Source organism: Pteronotus mesoamericanus, unplaced genomic scaffold (genome assembly GCF_021234165.1).
Source record: "Pteronotus mesoamericanus isolate MK-2021 breed Mesoamerican mustached bat unplaced genomic scaffold, CSHL_Meso_final contig_32, whole genome shotgun sequence".
Taxonomy (NCBI): Eukaryota; Metazoa; Chordata; class Mammalia; order Chiroptera; family Mormoopidae; genus Pteronotus; species Pteronotus mesoamericanus.
In genome coordinates, this window is record NW_026555134.1 from 10147713 (window position 1) to 10168556 (window position 20844).

General features: G+C 34.9%; 1 protein-coding gene across 1 annotated transcript in view; it reads right to left on the reverse strand.

Annotated features, from left to right (window-relative positions):
* Window positions 1-8485: 8485 nt before the first annotated feature.
* PDGFC (platelet derived growth factor C) overlaps window positions 8486-20844 on the reverse strand; it is a 168229-nt gene continuing 155870 nt past the window's right edge. The window contains exons 6-7 of the mRNA XM_054576081.1: window positions 16020-16237; window positions 8486-10084 (exon numbers count right to left, since the gene is read on the reverse strand). Of these exons, the coding sequence (XP_054432056.1) occupies window positions 9968-10084; window positions 16020-16237 (335 nt within the window). The 3' untranslated portion in view covers window positions 8486-9967. The remainder of the gene's footprint in view (window positions 10085-16019; window positions 16238-20844) is intronic.

The following is a 20844-nucleotide window of genomic DNA, read 5'->3' on the forward strand; positions in this document are numbered from 1 at the left end:
CCTCAAAATCATAACAACATACTACATGAATCAATGATTTCTCACCCAAGCATCCGTGGGGTTCCCTGGGTGCAGCAGGATTTGAGTCCATGGCATTATTGGGTTTTCTGAGACCAGTGTGCTTCTGCAGCATCTTCCTCTCACAGTGATGGCAGGAGTCAAAGGGAACTAATGCATCTTTGCAAGGGAATTGGAAGCCGTGGCTCACTTTTCAGTTGAGTAATTACCTTATTATGATTGAGTTGTAAGGGTTCTTTATATATTCTGGATACACGACTATAATCAGATATATGAATTGCAAATATTTTATCTGGCTATGTGGGTGATCTTTGTCATTTTATTGATAGTGTTCGTGAAGCACAAGAGTCTTTAATTTTGATGGTGTTCAGTTTTTTTTTTCTTTTTGATGTCATATCTGAGAAATAATCGCCTAAATTAAGGTCACCAGAATTTTCTCCTACATATCTTTTTTAATTAAATATTTTATTGTTATTCTATTACAGTTGTTCTAATTTTCCCCCTTTGCTTTCTTCAGCCCCGCCCACCTTCCCCTTCCATAGTCACTCCCCCCCTGTTGTTCATGTCCCTGGATCATTCATACATGTTCCTTGCCTAGTCCCTTCCTCTTCTTTCCACCTTTCTCCCCCTTCTCCCTCCTCTCTGGTCACTGTCATCCTGTTCCTTGTTTCCATGACTCTGGTTCTATTTTGCTCATTAGTTTATTTTGTTCCTTAAGTTTCTCTTACAGGTGAGATCATATGGCATTTGTCTTTCACTGACTGACATTTCATTTAGCATAATATTCTGCAGTTCCACACATGCTGTTGCAAAAGTAGGAGTTCCTTCTTTATTTCTGCTGAGTAGTATTCCATTCTGTAAATACACTAGTTTTTTGATCCATTCATATATGGAGGGGCATGTAGGGTGTTTGCAGTACTTAGCTATTGTAAATAGCACTACTATGAAGATAGGGGTGCTAGAGGGAAACACAGGCAGTAAAAGTTCAGATATCCCATACAGCAATATTTTTGCCAATATATCTTCTAAGGTAAGGAAAATAAAGGAAAAAATAAACAAATGGGACTATGTTGAATTAAAACACTTCTGTACACTAAAGAAGCCATCAGCAAAATGAAAAGGAAGCCAATCATATGGGAGAACATATTTTCCAATGCTACTTCAGACAAGGGTTTGATCTCCAAAATATTTAAGAACTCAGATGACTCAACATCAAGAAGTCAAACGACCCAATGAAAAAAATGGGTAAAGGACCTGAATAGACATTTTTCCAAGGAGGGCATACAGAAGCCCATAGACATATGAAAAGATGCTCAACATCACCAACCATCAGAGAGATGCACACTAAAACCACAATGAGGTATCACCTCACACTGGTCAGAATGGCCATCATTAATAAATCAACAAACAACAAGTTCTGGAAAGGATGTGGAGAAAAGGGAACCCTGGTGCACTGTTGGTGGAATGTAGACTGGTGCATCCACTGTGGAAAACAGCATGAATTTCATCAAAAAACTAAAAGTGGAACTGCCTTTTGACCCAGTGATTCCACTGCTGGGAATACACCGTAAGAATCCTGATACACCAATTCAAAAGAACCTATGTACTCTTACGTGTCTTTCTAAGAGTTCAGTTGTATCTTTTTCATTTAGGTTTTTTATTTATTTCGAGTTAAGTTTTGTATATGGTGTGAGGATAGAATCAAAATTTATTCTTTTACCTATTCAGTTGTCCTAGCAACCTCTGTTGAAAAGAATATTATTTTACCATGAGCACAAATGGTGAGTTTATTTCCGGACTCTCAATTCTATTCCATTGCTCTGAATGTTTAAATTTATTAACTTTACCATGCTATAACCTTGTAATAAATTTTGACATTAGGAAGTGTGATTCGTACAACTTTGTAGTTGCTTTTCAAGACTTTTTTGGCGATTTTGGGCCCCTTGAATTTCCATATGAATTTTAAGATCAGCTTTGCAATTTCTTCATTAGAAAAGCTAACTGGAAATAAATGTATAATTTTTAAAAACTAATAAAATTATTAATTTTAGAAGGTATACTTTCTATCAAAATACTAATCTCTTTCTTAAATTTTATGTAGGGTTATACTGAATAGATTTACTCTAATGGCTTGCCAGAAATGAACCAAAGTGGATTTGGTGTAGGTGGCTGTGCAAATGCTAAGGAAGAGTACAAAAAAGATATAATTAACAATGTAATAGGGAGGAAATGATTGAAATAGGTTAATATAGGAAGAGTGCTCCATAACAGAGAATACAGTATGTGCTGGCACAGGGATGTGTGGGAGTACTGTACTGGTGTTTCCAGAAAACTCTGAGTGTTCACTAGAACTTTATGTTAAGTTTGATGATGCACAATGAGTCCAGATGTAAATGAGATTATGAATCATCAATTACTGATATGTGTATATGTTCACATTTTAAAGGCTGTTTTAAATTCTGCCTCAGAATTTAATCATATCATTAAATAATTATGCCAATATGATTAAATATAAATGAATTATTGAATCTCTTTAACTTTGAAAAGAAGTGATATATGAGATACAGTTGGTGGTAGGGAAGCCATTAACTGGAAAACCTAACATTTAGTTTCAAAGCACTGTGAAAGAGGAAAAACACTGTATCTCATCACAAGGAATAGATATTTTTGTCATGTTGGAGTAGATTGAAGTGATTAAAACTACAAGTGTACCCAGCTCCCATCCACTAACTCCTCCCTTTTACAGATTAGGTAGCTGAAGTTCAGAGACAGTGTGTCTCTGATGAGAAACTCCAGTGTTTCTAATGTCATATTCAGTGCTGTATTTTTTTAATCATATATTTCATTAGACTAGAAGTTTAATGAGAGATCGAAATGAGGGCTGGTAAATTATATTGCAGTATGACATATTTACAATTGATACATTTCTGGGAGCACATAAGAAATGGTGCCTAAGGCTGCTGGTGGGGAATAAGGAAGAAAAGCTTCACTGAGGAGTGGCTGAGACTTCAGAGGCAATTACTATGTAGGCAAGTGTAGGAGTGCTCCACAGAACACAGCACATGCCAGTACAGGGGTATGAGGGAACGCCGGTATTTTCAGGAAACTAAGCATCACCAGTGCTGCATATTAGGCTTGATGGTGTAACTGAGCAGAAATGAGATTTAATGGATTTTGAGTGCCATGCAAAGAGTTAAATTTTAGGAAAAATCAAGATGGCAGAGGAGTCAATGGAAATCACACTGACCTCCTCCCAGGACCAACCTGGAATTACAACTAAGTTGTGGAGAAATCACCTGGAACAAACAACTGAACAATAGTGAGAGAGGAGCCTTATAAACTCAGACAGAAAAATCAGCTTTAGCACAACCTGACTCGTAAGGAGTGCAGTAGAGACTCGAGAAGGTGATCGAGGTGCCCATGGGTGGCAGCACCAGAATGATATTGAAATGGCCATTTGGAACCCCCTGAGAAGAGTGGGGTCTAAACCATAAGTGGGGATCTCTAGCCTACAACACCAGAGCCCAAAAGATACACAGATAACAACCAGAGGTGAAAAGTGGCAGGGTTGCTCTCTGCCAGAGACAGGCGGCTGGATATACAAAAAGCCTTTTAAAGGGTCAACACATACATTTTTATTTGTAGCCACTTACCCTGGTCTCTGGAAAAGATGGGGGCAGAGTGGGCTAGAGACGACTGAGGAGAAACTGGGGAAGGAGGCTTTGGGGAGAGAGCTGAGAAAGTGGCCAGCGGGGTCCCGGTGCTGACTCATCCCCCATATGACAGCAGCCATCTTGCTCATGTAGACCACTCCCCTGAGCAGCAGCAGTGTGACAGGACACAATAACCACGCCCCCAGGAAAGAATATGCCCAAGCCCAGTGGTGCTGAAGCCTGACTGCTAAGAACAGAGTGGCAGCCGCAGATAGTAGATCCCTGGCTAAACAGGGCGCAGAGTGGTCTAGAGACACTTGAGGAGAAGTTCGGCAAGGAGGCTTTGTGGAGATGACTGAGAAAGCAGCCAGAGGGATCCCAGTGCAGACTAATCCCCCATATGGCACCAGCCATCTTGCTCAGGCAGACCATTCCCCTGAGCCACAGCAGCATGAGAGAACTCAATAACCCCAACCCCAGGAGTGACTCTGCTCCACCCTGTGGTGTCTAGGCCTGACTGTTGAGTGAAGAGTAACTAGATTAACAACTGAAGGAGACAGCCACAAACAGTAGCTTCCTGGAAGTCTCAAACAGTCTGCCTAAGGTCAGATGGGGTCAACATCTGACATCATCAGGGGCAGATCCAGAAAGAAAAAACAGCAGCCTCCTATCATACAAGTTCACACCACAGTCAGGAAATCAAGACAGATCAATTTAAGATGCAGAAGCAAAAAAGAGGTGTTTCACAAATAATGGGAAGACAAAGAGACACCCCCAATCAAAGGGAAAGGAGGAATTCCCAGAAAGAGATGTAAATGAAATAGAGGCAAGTAAACTTAGATATTGAGTTCAAAACAATGGTTCTTAGGAAACTCAATGAGCTCAGTGAGCTAAGAGAGAATTACAAAAGACTGCAGGAAAACTATGAGGAACTTACAGCAAACCATATCAGCATGAAAAAGGACATAGAAACTATCAGTAAGAGACAAGGGGAAATGAAGAATACAATTTCTGAATTGAAGAACACAGTAGAAGGAATCAAAAGCAGGCTAGGTGAAGCAGAGGATCTCATCAGCGAGCTGGAAGACAAGGTAGAAAAAAGCTCCCAGAAACAGCAAGAAAATGAAAAAAGACTAAAAAAAAAATGAAGAGGTATTTAGGGAAATGCAGGGCAACCTGAAACATGATAATATCCATATAATAAGGACACCAGAAGGACAAGACGAGGAACGGACAGAGAACCTGTTTGAAAAAGTGATGATGGAAAACTTCCCTAATTGGAGGAGAGAAAAAGTCACACAAATCCAGGAAGCACAGAGGGTTCCATTCAAGAGGAACCCAATGAGGCCCACTCCAAGATGCATCATAATTAAAATAGCAAATATCAGACAAACAGAGAATCCTAAAGTAAGCAAGGGAAAAGAGGTAGTAACATATAAGGGAGCCCCGGTACAACTAGCATCTGACTTCTCAACAGAAACACCACAAGCCAAAAGGGAATGGCAAGAAATATTCCAAGTCATGAAAAGCAAAGGCCTGCAATCAAGACTGCTCTACTCGGCAAGGCTCTCAATTAAAATGGAAGGCAAAATGAGTTTCATAGACAAAAGTTAAAAGAATACATCTCCACCAAACCAGCATTGCAAGATATGCTAAAGGAACTGCTTTAAGAAGATGAACAAAAAGAGTCTATGAATGCCCAGTTCCTTTCAGTCACCAATACTTGAAATTGCCAATTTTTTAATACTTATTAATCTGATTGTGACAATGATGTTATTTTGTTACTTTATTATTTGTTGAAACTAAACCTGTTTTTGTATATTTTTTGCTAATTTCTATTATTTTTAAAAAGCTTTAAATGACTTTTTGGTGTTCTTTATCCATTTTTTGATTAAATGTTTGTAGAATTTTTCCCCTAAAAAGAAAAACTATTAACCCTGTTATAGATGTGTTGCAAATACTTTCCTATTCTAGTACTTGTCCTTTAACATATTATATATAATATAAACATTTTAACATTTTATAATATATATAACTGTATAATATACAATAATAACATTTTATTATATATATATAACTGTATAGTCTTAAATGTTTAATACAGTCATACTGTCAATATTTTACTTTACAGCTTCTAGGTTTGAAGATTTTACTTCAGGGTAAGAAAAAGACTATTCTGTATTTTCTCCTATAACTCCTTAGATTTTACATATTGATTTTTAACTCACCTGAATATTTCTTGTATAATGTGTGAAATAGGGCTCTATTTGTTTTATCTCAAGTAATAGTGGTCTATGCACCTTATGTGTTGAATAAGCCTTATTTTCCCCATTGATTTGAAATATCAATTTAATCATATATTACATTGTTAGACATATATATATATATATATTTGTTTCTAGAGTGCTCATTTTATTTCATTGATCTACTTGATTATTTCTGTGCTGGTGTCATGTTAATTGCTAAGACTTTATAGTAGATTTAAATTTTTTAATAATTTATAATGGATTTTGACATTTAAAAAATAAATAAATAAAATCAATCTGCATTTAAAAGAAAGAAAGAAGGAACTCCTAGCTTTTGTGACAACATGGATGGAACTGGAGAATATTATGCTAAGTGAAAGAAGCCAGTTGATGAATGACAAATACCATATGATTTCACCTGTAAGTGGAATCTAATCAACAAAATAAACTAACGAACAAACTGAACCACAGGCAAGGAAACATGGATCAGACTGAAAGTGACCAGAGGAGATGGGGAAGGAGGACAATGGTGGAAAGAAGGAGAATGGACTAGACAAAGAACATATATAAATGACCCATGGACATGGACAACAGAGTGGGGATTGACTGTGGGTACAGGGGACTGGGTGGGATGGGTGTAGAAAGGCAAAGGGGGAAAAATTGAGACAACTCTAATAGAATAAATATGATTTAAAGATTAAAAAAATAAAAAATAAAAATAAATTTTAATCTTATAGAGTTCCATTGTAAGGTGTCACCCTACTGACACAACTGGATTTGTTTCCTTTTTGTTAGTAAGTGTGGACGGTCAGTCAGAGGGGAGTTGACGTTAGAGGCAGGAAGACTGGAAAAAGGTTACTGCATTAAAATTAGGGTGAGCCATGAGGGTCTAAATCAGGACAGCAGCTACAGAAATGGAGAGGTAGGCACAAATACAGGAGAAACTGAAAAGGCAAAGTCGATGGGACTTGCTGAATAATTACATATGGAGCACAAAGGGAAAAGAGAATGTAAAGCAAATGCACAATATTTTGGTTCTCTGCTTCTTCCTATGAATGAAAGGATCATAATATTTATGAGTTGTAAATGTGTTTATAATAAATAATTAAAATATTTAAAAATATCACAATCCTTCTGGAGGTAAGGGTATTACATAATGTTAAATGCATGATACTTAGTGATGTTAAGACTTGTATTTTCTGCCATTCCTTAAATCCAGTCACAAGCATAAAGAAATAGAGTGAAGCTTCACAGTGTATAATCTCATTACTGTTATTTGTACCTTTTCTTTGTGCATATGATTACTAGATGAGGAAGAAAATGAGACACAGAAATGAAAAATATAGACTGGAAAGTCTGCCTTATGCCAGTTAAGCTTCCTCTTTTATTGTTTAAAAATCACTAGGCAAAACAGTTCATCCTTCAGGGACGAAGGCACATATCACAGATACAAAACAGTTTGGTGTAAATATAATTAATACTTTTTTTAGAATTCTGAGATATTTATCATCACATGTGCCATCAATGGGTTGACTTTTTTAGTAAAATGCACAGTAAGAACTATGAGTAAGTATTAAGCAGTTAAGCCGCACACCCTTCCCACTCACTGACTGGCAATAGTGTGTGGGGCTGCTAGCTTTATAGAGTAATTTCTTCTGGCTTTCAACATTTTATAAGTAAACAAAAATAAATATTGAAAAAATAAAAGGGAAAGAAGATGCACCATTCAACGTTTGGAAATGCTGGTTTAAACACAGCTAATGCAGGTCCTTTACTGTTAAGATTTTTTTAGAGTCTTTACTACGCTAATGAAGAGTTGTGAATTACCAAGAGGGAGACCCAGGGTATTGTATTTTCAGAGGTGCACACTTTAGATGTATCTAGCAGGCATTATAAGGCTGGGACAAAACAATGAGAAGGTAAGTCAATAGCGCAGAACATGGATGTTCATTTTATTCATTTGTTTCTCATGTGATGGGCGGGAGGTAGGATTTCCAGATGGAAATATACCCCCGCCCCCCAAAAAAGAACTACTTAGAAGTGTCTTAGACAGCATGGCCCTGGGCCCTAGGGTCTCAGGCAAGTTGAAAGGCAGAGATAAGACACCAGTTCTGGATAGAAATTTACAATTGAAATTGAGGATTCACACCTTGAAGTGTCTTATGTAAAATACATTAATCCATATGCCAAATCAATTTAGGCTCACCCCATTTAGTATTTGCCATTGAAAATGAATCATGAGTGGAAAGTTACAGTTTGTCTTTCCCCTGTTTTATACTATCATGTAATCTATCATTAAGCATCTCATAAATCACATAACAACTTTCAAGTCATTTGCAATTTAATTTACCAGAAATCAGTGTCCAGATCAGTGAGAAAAAGAAAACTACTGCTCAAAAGCACTGGAGACAAGAGGCAGAGAATCTTCAACAGAAATGTTCACTTTACTACCTGTCTTTTAAATGGACATCAGTTTCTGCATAATGAAAATTCATGGTAACACAAAACTTTATTACTTTTCATTTGCTGGGAGTTTAAGAGAAAAATGTTCCACACACACACACTCAGTTTCTCCCCAAAATAGCGTCATTCTTTTATTTGGTGATTTAATACATTTTTAATTCAAATAGCCACCACATAACCTAGGCACAATATTAAGCATTTTACAAGCAAAGTATTTTACTGATTTTCTTTTCAATTGCCAAAGAGTACAATAAGTGAATTGGTTAAAGGATACGCTTCTGTACATTAAAATATCCATGTATTTATACAAGTGTGTGGAACAGAGTTTGAAGATAATAAAACCAGAACATCGCAATAAATAGGATGTGTTCCTACAGGACAGCAGAGCACACTTTGTCAGGGAGCTGTCAAGTCTCTTTTCTCAAGGTGCTTCATGTTCTTCTGAGCTAGGCTCACATTTCCCACAATAAGGGTGAGGGGTTAGTAATGACTGGATCTGAATGCCTGTTCTCATTCGTCACTTTTTATTTGCATCTTCAATAATAGGACTGGAGGATATGATAACTTACTTATTTTCAAAAGCCTTTGCAACTCACCAAATTCTATTTATTTCCCACTTCAATATTTTAAAATGCAGATTAATCTAAGCTCTAGCACCATACAAGAATGAAATGTGTGTATTTTTGTCAGAGCAACAATATTTTATATCATCTTTGTTCCTCTGGTTATAACAATTCTGTGTAGAAAAATTTGCCAAGCTAAAAATAGTTGATCTAGGTTGTCATAAAAAAGAATATTAAATACCTTTGGTAAAAATAGATATATTTAACAAGATTAGAAAAGCAAACAGTTATAATGTCAAAAGGAGAATATAAAAATGTACACAATAAAACACATAAACCAACTTATAAAGCGAAGATAAGGCCACTCTTCTTTTCAGGTTTGTCTCTTCCAAACCCTGAATGTAGTTCTTGTCTTCTAAATGGTAGAAATTTTTATAAGAAATATGGAAAATCCAGTCTTTCCTATCAGCGTGACACAAGTTTGATTTATAGCAACATCGTTTCTTTTTTTTTAAACCAGGTTTGTAGACCATAGAACACTCTTGTTTATATATGTGAGTATAAGGAAAAAAATTCCAGATTTCTGTGATTTTAGGCCCAGAACATGGAGCTGGAGAGTTAATAAGCAAGGCAATAGAATCAGGTGCTCATTTGCACACATTTTTTTTTTTTTTCCTGTACTGACATTAACCTAAGTCATATCAAGACAACTGAAATATAGAACACAGCCAGCTGAGTAAGTGCATGGTAACTCTGTAACTAGCTAGTGATCTAAAACATTTAATATTTTTTCCACGCCCGGAGACCTTTTCTCCTGTCATCTGGGCGTCCTCTCAAGAGAGCTGTTGCACAACTCCTAATTCCGGTTGGTGTCTCCTCTTTAAGAACACACTGTAAATCCTGAAGGATGAAAGGTCCCTGAAGCAAACAACTGAGATTACGGATGGCGATAGCGCATCAATTCTCTGACAGAAGCAGCCGCTGAGCCGGACTGTTCTGGGGGAAGCCTGCGTGTGGGGATGCGTTATCCTCCCGCGTTCCCTCGGCACACACAGTCACACTCCTCATGGTGCTCCAGGGCCACGTCGGTGAGAGATTTATGCAATCCCCGGACACCGATCTTTGGTCTCAACTGAAGGACCTGAAGGAAACAATGGAAGCCACTGTTACAACCAACCCATGTCTATCATTTATGTTTTCATAGGAAGTATAATTTCAGGACACAAATGTGAGGCCCAACATTTTATTTTTTCCTAGTGAAGACATTACATTCCCCCACCTCTCAAAAAAATCATAAATGATAAATTTTTTTCATGAAAGAAAAGATTAGTTTAATACCAGAAACTTGGAAGGATGATGCCTCAGAATAAAGAATGGTGTTTAAATGGAAAGACTCACTATACACTCTTTATTTTACTCAATTAACAATACTAGAGAGAATTTCACCTTAAGTATTTTGGAACCACTACTGCACTGTTAATTTTTCTGTTTGTTAGTTTCTTGCACTCATTCATTTATTCACACATTTAACAAATATTTATACTTGAAGTAATACACGCAAGTACTGCTATACTGTGAAAAGAAACATGATCACTCTGCAGCTGAGTTAGCTCAATTACGCCACTCATTAATTTTCTTGGCTATACTTCAAGTCCTCTATAAACTTGATGAGATGGATTAGATGTACTTCATAGACATCAGCCTCCGTCACAGCTAACTTTCTGCAGCTGGATCCTACTGTGCAGTCTATGGAGATTTGGCAATGACAATAATGGCTCTATTTTATGAAGTTTCTTACAGTTTGGATTGCTGGGATTTTTAATAAAATATATAGCAAAATACACAATGATGCTAAAATTTCCTTTCGACAGTGTGACAAAAGGACATAGCTATGCATTCTATAAAAGACTATCTGATGTACTAGAAAAGAACTACCTATTTAATGCATATTATGTTTTATTTCTTATAATCAAAATGATAAATTGTTTGGATTATAAACAAACACTAGAGTACATAATAACATGAAGTTGTCTTGTTTGCTGGCTCTCTGGGTATGACACAGATAACTTCATAGAGCAACTTTTAAAAGTTCCCTAAAATTTTCATTAATCTAAAAAGGCACGAGTCAAGTCTTATGACTGTTTTCCTTGAAGATTTTTTTAAAAAGTAGAGAATGTATACCTCATTTGGAGAATGTGGGCATATCAAAGGTTAATTGGCTAACATTTTTTGAATGCTTATGAGTGCTAGCTGCTATAATAAGGTTTTTACATACTTTAACTCACAAGCATTCTATGGAGTAATTTACAACTACTCCCCCTATTTTACACGAGTGGATAGAAGCTTAGAGAGAAGTGACATTGTCAGTATTTTTACTTCAGCCCCATATGAATTATTAGAGTAATAGATACTAATTATATAAAGACTCAAAATACACATTTACTAGTCATACATTCTATTCCTTTAGTAACTTTCTTTGTAAAAAGATAAACTGAAAAGTCTTGCAATAACTATAACAAATAGTCAACTTTTAAATTAGATTCTCTATTACATTTCATAATGCCAGGATAAAAATTACTTAAAATGTATTATTTTAATGTGAAACTTAACCCAATGATTATCGAATATTCTTCTTTTTTTAATGTGTTAGTACGTATTTACTGTTTTGGCACAAGTTGAGATGTCATCCAAATTAACTGCTCCTAAGATACTGGTGCTATATCTTATAATCACACTGTTGTTACAAATTATTTCTGGGATGAGACTAGATAAACAAATAAATTGCAATACTGGCATAGCCAAAGGCTTTAAAGGCCTTTAATTTAAAAAGGAATCACTATGAAATGTAAAAGTTAGAGAGGCTATCAGACACAGCCCTGTCAGTGTTGCTGGGCTACAGTCCTACAACCCTTTCTTCCTCTAGCAGCGCTTAGGTCAAGATGCAGTCACCAAATAAAACCCCCTTCTCATCCTCCAGTCTCTGTCCACAGAGGTTGGTATAGATTTACAAAGAGCCGAAGAATCTCTTTTATGTTCTAGTGATGTCGAAGTCCTGAATAAGAAATTCTAAGACATGGTGGTGGGACCATAAGAATTGTTTTCCTTCTTAAACCTGTTTGAAACAGGTTAACTTCAGAGGAGAAAGTTAGATTTGGAACATAGACTTAGTTCTGGATAATATTAAAGATGATAATTTGATTTTCAGGATGTAGTTTATGACACCAGACAAGAAACCAGGAAAAAAACATGTCTCACAAAATTTTGAGGGAGAAGTTCAAACCAAAATTGCAAGTTCACAATAAAATAACCCAGGGAAAAGCTAAACCTCAAGAGTATGGAAAAGAATAGATTAGGTACAGAAAGAGCATCCAGGAATAGGTGTGTGTGTACCATCGCCCAAAGGGTACAAAGTGCCCTTACATTTTTGGATGCCATAGACAGGACTCATTACTAGAATAAGTCAATTAAATGGTATATATCCCTCCAAAAAGAAAAGATCTATGCAAACAAACAAAAAAAGTAGTAAGACTGTAGTTGATATTATGAAAAAATGAAATTAAGTACATGAAAAGAAAAACAAGGTAGAAATCATTAGGCCGATTAAGAATGAAAAAAGGAAAAAAATAGGGCTTATTATCAGAGTCCCTTATTGATCATTTTGCCAGAAAGGGAATACCTTTCCTACCTCTGGGCAAAATTCATTAAGTCTTTATAGATCATTTGCTATAACTGAAGAATAAGGCTAGGCATAGAGAAAAAAAATAAGATGAAGGAGAGAAAAGCTAGTATATATTAAGGGCTAGAGATGTGCTAGACCTTGTTCTGAGTGTTTTATAAATATCACTCCTTGAATCCTCACAATAAGGAATGAGGCTTGGAAGCTCACGTCACAGGTGAGGAAATGGAGGCCCAGGGGATTCAGGATTTGCTCCAAGTCTCATTGCTAACAAACATCATATTCAGACTCTGGAAGTCTGGTTCCGTGTCTGCACTCTTAAGCACTACACTGCAATGTGATCTTCGCTCTTCCTTACTTCTCAATTTGGTAGTAACAAAGAAAAATAATAATTATGAAGTAGTAAAAGTTCTCTAACAGAGAGATCTTTAAAATTCAACATATGCCTGAAGATGAATGGACTAGTTATACTGGGGTTGGAAGGAAACTAAAAAAATGTTTTAGGAAGAGGAAGTATCTAGGTTTGTACATATATAAAGTTCCTGTCTTGCTTTTCTGAAAAACGTTATTCAGGAAATAGCAAAACCGTTAAGGAAATACATATATTATGTATGCTAAAATGTCTTCTATTAAAAAGTATCTGGTGATTGATGCAAAAGCAGTTAAGAATCACTAATAATACTATTATACTTTAATGTTACATTAAAACATTATATCAATAATATTCTTATATTGTAGAGCCTTTTAATTTTCTAAACTTATTTTTGATACAGGATTAAACAAAGCCCAATGACAATGCTAGAGGAAACCAAAAGAGAATATTAATTCAGTTATATTTGTCGGAACATGACATACATTTTTAGCTTAATATTTAGGGAAGCTGGTACAGTAGAGATAGGTTAAGGAGAGAAAACTTAGGACTTTTAAGCTCTGTCTTTGTTTCTGTCTTCTCTTTGAGATGGAATGATCTTCAAGTGAAAATGGAAACAGTGCTCATCAAAAAGAATTAAAGCCCAAGATGAGCATCACTTTAAATAAATTAAATCTTTAGATCCAGATTAAAGGAATTTAATGATCTAATGCCTTTGGTAATATTTTAAGTTATGTTTAAAAATGATTTCATTTATTCAGGTGTAATATTAGACTAAGAACTTATTTCCAAAATATAAGACTGGGAAAAAGTCAGGCCTCCAAAATTATGAATTACACCAAATAAGAAACCTTTTTTTTTTTTTACAGGTTACTTTGATCATTAATGGAAAAATTAATGATAAAAAATGAAGACATGGTTATTATTGGAGATATTTGTAAGAAATGTGAAGTAGGTAACTGTGTAATATTTCTACATACCTACATTAGAGATGTCGGAAGCTTGCACTAGATGGCCATATAATTACATGTCTAAAGTATCTGTGTGCATCTATATAATGCACTGTGATCAGCCTCACCCAAAGATGAGAGAGTACTGGATTAATGTCATTCTGGAGGAAGGCCAGTGAGGCCACAAGCGGTGCCCACAACCTTTCCCCACACGAGTCTTACCTGAGACTTTAAACCAGATATTACAAATTCTGTAGCAACTTCCTGCATAACCTTAAAACTAAAGTTATTTAGAAAATTTTTTTTACAAGTATAGGATGGAGGAGGATTGGCTTCACCTGAGGACCGATTTATCTGATAAAAAGCATTATATGGAATAGCATGTGATAAGCTGGTTTAAGAAAGCCGATACAACTGCACTGGAGTTTATAGCTCTCAGAACGAAGGTTATAGACCCAAAACTTGTTGGCTAAATCTGGTCTCCAAATACACTTTGTTTAGTAAGGACCTGCTTTAGAAAGTTCAAAATTGAATGCTTTTATATGGGAAAGGATCACTCAAGTTTAATTCCTATTCTCACTACATACTTATGTTAGACCATTCAACTCTAATATCAGTCTAGCCTTTAAGGTATTTTAAGTTAATCTGTTTTCAAACTACTATATTAAGAGATTCTCCTTGACTAGCTATCTCAGTTCCTGGAGTAGCACTAAGGCTGGCCTCTGGGCATGGCCTGGCCAGAGCTTCTTCAGCCCCTACGCTCCTGTTACCTACTTAATGAAACTGGAGTGGAGGCTATTCCCAGCACAAGGCTCTTTAGAAGAATGTAGTTAGAAATAAACGCAGAACATGAGTAATGGCAGTAAGTCATCCTATTTCTCATCAGAGGCTTCTAGTTTTGAATGTTAGTTACTAAAAATTGCTATCCAGTAATTTTTGTGGAATAAAATGGCAAGGAAAAAATGAGAGAATTATCATATTTTACACTATTTTATTGAGGTTAAGTATCTTGCTGATGGTGGCAACAAGTTAATGGTAGATCTAGGATGGAAACAGGGTCCATTGTCTTCTGGAATCCAGTGCTCCATTTTCCATTTTATCAGCTGCCAACACAGTATTGTTGAAGGACGGGACAATCATGTCATATGCAGTACAGTTTATGATACTGTCCATATTTAGATCTCCTAACAGATAAGGGTTTCACAGATATCTTTATGCAATGACAAAAATAGTCATTTTATTCATTAATCAGATATTTATTTTTATTATTCTTTTATTTAGTAGAAAAAAATAAAAACTAAGGAAATGAAGCTCTGTTGAAATAAAGTCAGGAAAGCAGATTTTGGCTTGCTAATGTAAATGTTTTATAAAAATCCAAGCGACTCATCAGCAAGGGAATGCTTCCTGATGTAGGATGCTACACGGTGCTCTTGGAGAAAGGTAGGATAGAATTTGGGATAATTTAGCACTCATGAAAATTTAGAGTATGTAAGTTCTAAGGTTCCCAAGGCTCTGAAAAGTGACTAAGATTAAGTATTCAATTATTCTTGATTTTGTAAAGAGATAAAGGGGAAAAAAAAATCCGTGAAAGGTTTAATACATTATTTGGGGTAACATGACTTATAGAAAGACTGGTATAATTATGAATATGTCTTCTTGGGATTTATGGACCCACATCGCCCCAAATGGAAAAATAAATATCAAAGATCTGCTTTCTCCAAAATAGACAATAATTTATCTTCAAGTTTCTCTTTAAAATATTCCATTCATATTTTTAAAAGTTGAAAAGTTTCACCCATATTTCACCCTATAAAAAGATACATTTTGGTTTTTGTATGAGAGAGAAGAACGTCAATGACCCTCCATCATGTACTATCACAGGATAAGCTTTCAAAACCATTAATATCTGGGTTTTTGAGTTAAAAGTCGTATTTTTAAAAAAATATGAACAAAGTATTTTGTAAACCTTTCTTTTATGACTGCTACATCATCTCAAAGATCCATTTCATATACACTGTTTTGTTATTTTTTAAAGCAACAAATCACCCCAAGGAACCCAAAAAGAATGTGATAGACCTACCTCATGATATTTCTTAGTGACTTTGCTTGGGACACACTGACACTCATTGCAATTGTGGAGACAACAGGCACAGTTTCCACCACAGCGTTTCACCAGGAGACAACCTGGCCAGAAAATAGTATCGGTTCTCTTTAGTTCTTCCCTTATGGACACCGAGAAGTTACGAGGTGTGCAGCTGTACAATCTTACCTCCTCTTTCAGAAGGTTCAGATCCACCACTACATGGCATAGAAGAGAGGAAAAAACAGATGTTTATGCTTGGAGGCTGAATGTATTCTATTAAGCTCTTTTCATAAAGAAATCTAACTATTTCATGAAAAATAATCCTAACAATCTCTCTCCTTATTTTAACTAAGTTTTGAAGCTATGCAGCTTGCAAGCTGGACCTTCTATTTTATAGTAAACAAAGCTTCATTATGACTTAGTGACCAATAAAGAGATGTCATTGTGCAACATTAAGAACAGAGCCAACAAAACAGTTGAAAGCTATAAATAGGAAACTACAGAGGAAAAAGAGGGCTACACCTTTTAACCTTAGTAAAAAAAAAAAAAAGTAAACAAGGAGGCTATTGGAGGGAAGAACAGAATGCAAAATGATGAGTATTTTCATTAACAAATAAATGCAATTTTTAAAGGCATTAGGAGCTCATGCAATTAAGAACAACTTACAGAAACTTGTCAACAGGAATTCTTAAATCTTTCTGACAAAAAGAATTATAAAATGTAAAAAGGAAATGGAGAAAATGAAATTTTGAAGACAGCTGAGTGGACCATGAAATGAAAAAAAAAATGATAACATTTTAAAAGAGCAGAGGTTGTTGGAAAGTACTGTTTCTGGTGCAGTAAGAATTTCTGGTCTTTGAAATTTAACTCAGATTTCTATTCTTCTTAGTAAAGACAGAAGAAATGTCTAATGTATAACCATTGTCTCTATTCTTTTAACAAGTTGGCTAACTATGTTGTGCTTTATTCTTTAAAAGAATACCTATTTGTCAAGACCAAACAAAATATCCTTTCATCAGATTAACGCAGTAAATTCTCAAAGAACCATTGTTTTTAACTACAAAATGATACTGCTTTAGTTAAATTATATCAAAATAACATGTAATGTTTAATATGAATTAATATATAATATGTAAATAGTAGTTTGTTATTAGGATAAGCATCTCTAATATAATTTTAATTTCTGCTTTATAGCTTTGCCCTTTTCCCCCTGGAAATAGCCAAATAAAAACAATTCCAACAAAATTGAAGAGTTTTGGATAATAATAATTCATCAGAGCTTTTTTTCCATCAGAAAATCTAGGTTTTATTAAAATTTAGGAAATCATTTATAATATAATAAATCTATTTAAATACCTTTCGCTAATAACACAAATTATAACATAAATTGAAATAAAATAAAAGTTATTTTCTGGTTACAGATTGCCTCAAATAATAATCATAACTTTGTAACTCAGTTTTAAAAATTGTGCCACTATTTTAAAACAATTCTACAATCACTAGGTAATTACAAATCAAATGCTTATTTTTCTTGGCTATGTTATATTGTGTATGTGATCAAGTTTTTCTAAAATATCAAAGGAAGCTGATGTATTTTCAAAAAAATGTACTCTAAATTATGCATATGCAATCATAAATTATAGGGCATATAAACTATACGGTTGACTAAAACCTTGGTCAAGTTTAGGAAAACACCAAGAAATGCTCATTCAATAGGTTCATTTCAACACCTTATTTAGTTAAAAATTATTTTTTCCGACTCAATAGAAAAATCACTATTTCATTTGAGTATTTAAAGGTTTCCTTTTAATCTGAAAAATGATACTATGAAAGTAAAGCTTTTGAATATTTAAGGAAAATGAGTTCATTCTTTTGAGTGTTATAAAAGACCAATTTATCTTTAATAAAATTAATGAGATAAATAGGTTAAATGTCACATATTTTACCCAATTCATTTTGCTGAACTAACGGAACATGAGCATATTGCTCTTTTATTATTTAAGCTATACATGAGCTCATTTGAATCTCTTCCGTAGAAGTCCCTGTCTGGGTAAGAAGGAAGAAAACCTAAGACATGCACACACACACACAAGTCAGTTGCCAAAACTGGCAATGCTCATTTAAGATTTATGCTGCTTTAGAATGTGAATGAAGCTCTTAGCTTAGAAAGGATATTCGTCTACCTCAAATAGTTTTAAACACACTATTTCATGAAACTAGAAAATGAGACTGTATATGTTCGCTTTAAAATGTTTACTTAACCACAATAAAAGGTTAGATAGATTTCCCAAGTGAACTAAGTTATGATACCTGCTACAATGTGAAAATTTAAACACACTTTCAACTTAGCTTCCACTCATTTATCATGTTTGACACAAAAGTCAAAAGCCCTTTTCAAGTACTAGTTAAGCCTGACTTAGAAAATATGGTTGGTTTTGTTGTGTTTTTTTTCTGTAGTAGCATGGTATGAATGAAAAGCCTGAACCAGAAGAAGAAAGGGAAAAATAATCAAACATAAAAACATTAGTCTTGTCCACTCTGGGCTGAAAATACATTAAGGATTTTAAATTTGGTAATCTTAAGTGAAAGCTATGCTTCCTACTTCTAAGGCTTCAAATCCATCTAAGCTTCATTAAAATAAGTCCTGTGGTTATAAATTAGGATCACACATTCTCTAAACACTGTGTAGAATTTCTAAGCAAAAAGAAAAAAAAAGGAACAGGGAAAGAAAGATCATGCCCCAACATGTACATTTTTTAAACTTAACTGTTATATTATGGAAGTTTCCCTCTGAAAAATATTTGTAAAGTAAAACTCAGCAAATTCCTATTTTCTTATAAAACTACCTCTTAATTTGTCTTTCAGAAGGATGATTTTGAGCATGACACCAATGAAAGTTTTTCTAATGCAAATCTTCTTGTTTAGATTCATCAATAGTGTAAGTTCTATGAAAAACAAAAGTAGTACTGACTGGAAAAAAAAATGCTCACATTTAACTTTGTTAGTTGTTCATTCTTTTGAGATATTCAGCCCAAGAATATTCTATTACTGTAATGCAATCTGAGGGTGGTCTCTCTAAGATGAATGTGGTAACACTGTGATATGTTTATTCTGTGGAAAATCTATTTCGATGTCTAATTAGAAGCTTTTAAACGTTTTACTCCTCATTCCTTTGTAGAAAGACTCTTGGGAGGGAAGTTGGTTTTGTCTATATAGATGTTATCCCACACCTGCGTTTTAGTTTATGTAAAGTTCCAAAAATATACACTGCTTTTCTCACACTTACTGTATGCTTAAAAAGTTAATAGTTTTGGCAAACTGCAAAGTGCTTCAATTTGGAAAGTGCTAAATGAATATTTGAAAGATGTTTCGGTGCTGGATGTTTTTAAATATCTGCTAGCCGCTGGCCAGATCTTCATCGATCGCCACATGGAGAGGTACAGGATATAAAGGCAGAGGATTTTTAGGTTCAAATCCTGAGATCAGCTGTCAAAAAACTAGACTTGAGCTTAGAACCTGGTTTACTCCCTCTGCTTTTTACAGATCAACATGATAACCTACTTCAAATTTGCTAACAAAGGCTCTATTCATGGGTGTTTCAGCTAGACTTGTAGATCTTCATTTTCCTGTTCCGAAGTGGGAGGGAAGGGAAGTATTGTTCGTCAGTTATTCATCAAGATCAAATCTTATAAATATGTAACAGCTTTCAGCATCTGGACAAGATTCGGCTGCCCATGGACTTGAACACCGCTTTCAAATATCGCTGAAAGGAAACCTCGTCTGTTGGCATAGCAAAATACCATGGTTGGGCAAGTCTGCACATGACCTGCTGAGATTAAAGCTCTTCATCCTGAAGGGCTGCAACTCTCAGCAGGAAAGGGCAGGAATCAGGTTTCTTCCTGACAAGACTTAGAAGAACAAGTCTGGTGCAATCTGCCCCTGTGAATCGCTCAAATTAACTAAATATTGCTCCTTCTCCGTCATTCCATTCTCTAAAGTGACACTGGGTAGATTTCAATGTTCCTGACAGACTGCAACAGATTTTTTTGGAGTGCATTATAATTATTCAGTTATTTCTACTACATTTTCATTTGTGTCTGATATGGATGCTTTCCAATTCTTATATCATTGGGAAATTAGCTAACCTTACAGCAGACCCAGTTAACATTATCTTCAATTTCTTCACCATGTGGAATTAAGTTTATGATCAACACTTTCACTCTTGAAGGCAGATATGCTCTTATGGTAAAGAGGGATAATTTCAGAAGTAAGTTTATATGGAGAAAAAGTATATGGTGGAGGTATATATCCTTCTTCTATGCATTCTATCTTGGAAACTACTAGTTTTATTTTATGGTGAGCCAGTGTAATTTCTCATGTTATTTAGAAAAGTTTCTAGGATTGGAAATAAAAATTGATATAATCCTGACGCTAAGAGACATGGTAAATAGTAAACTTGATAGAACTTCCCATTTTCTAGTCTCAAACCTGATTTCATAGTAGCTATGATGATCTCTCTTGAATCTCTGTATCAATATACCCCAAAATATTAGGTTTGACGAATGAATACTAGGTTTAAACAATGATGAAGTCTTATGAAATATAATAGAGGGCTTCATAAAAAAGATATTTTTAAATTTAAAAAAATGTATTTTAAAAGTATCTCTTTTAACCTTCCAAACCCACTGAGTTATAATTGACTTCTTTTGTATGTCTTCTTACTTAATATGTAAATATGCTAAAATGTTATTAAAGTGGATTATTTCAATATATTACTGCAGAATTTTAAACTCTTCTCATTAGAAGCTATGGCAGAATCATC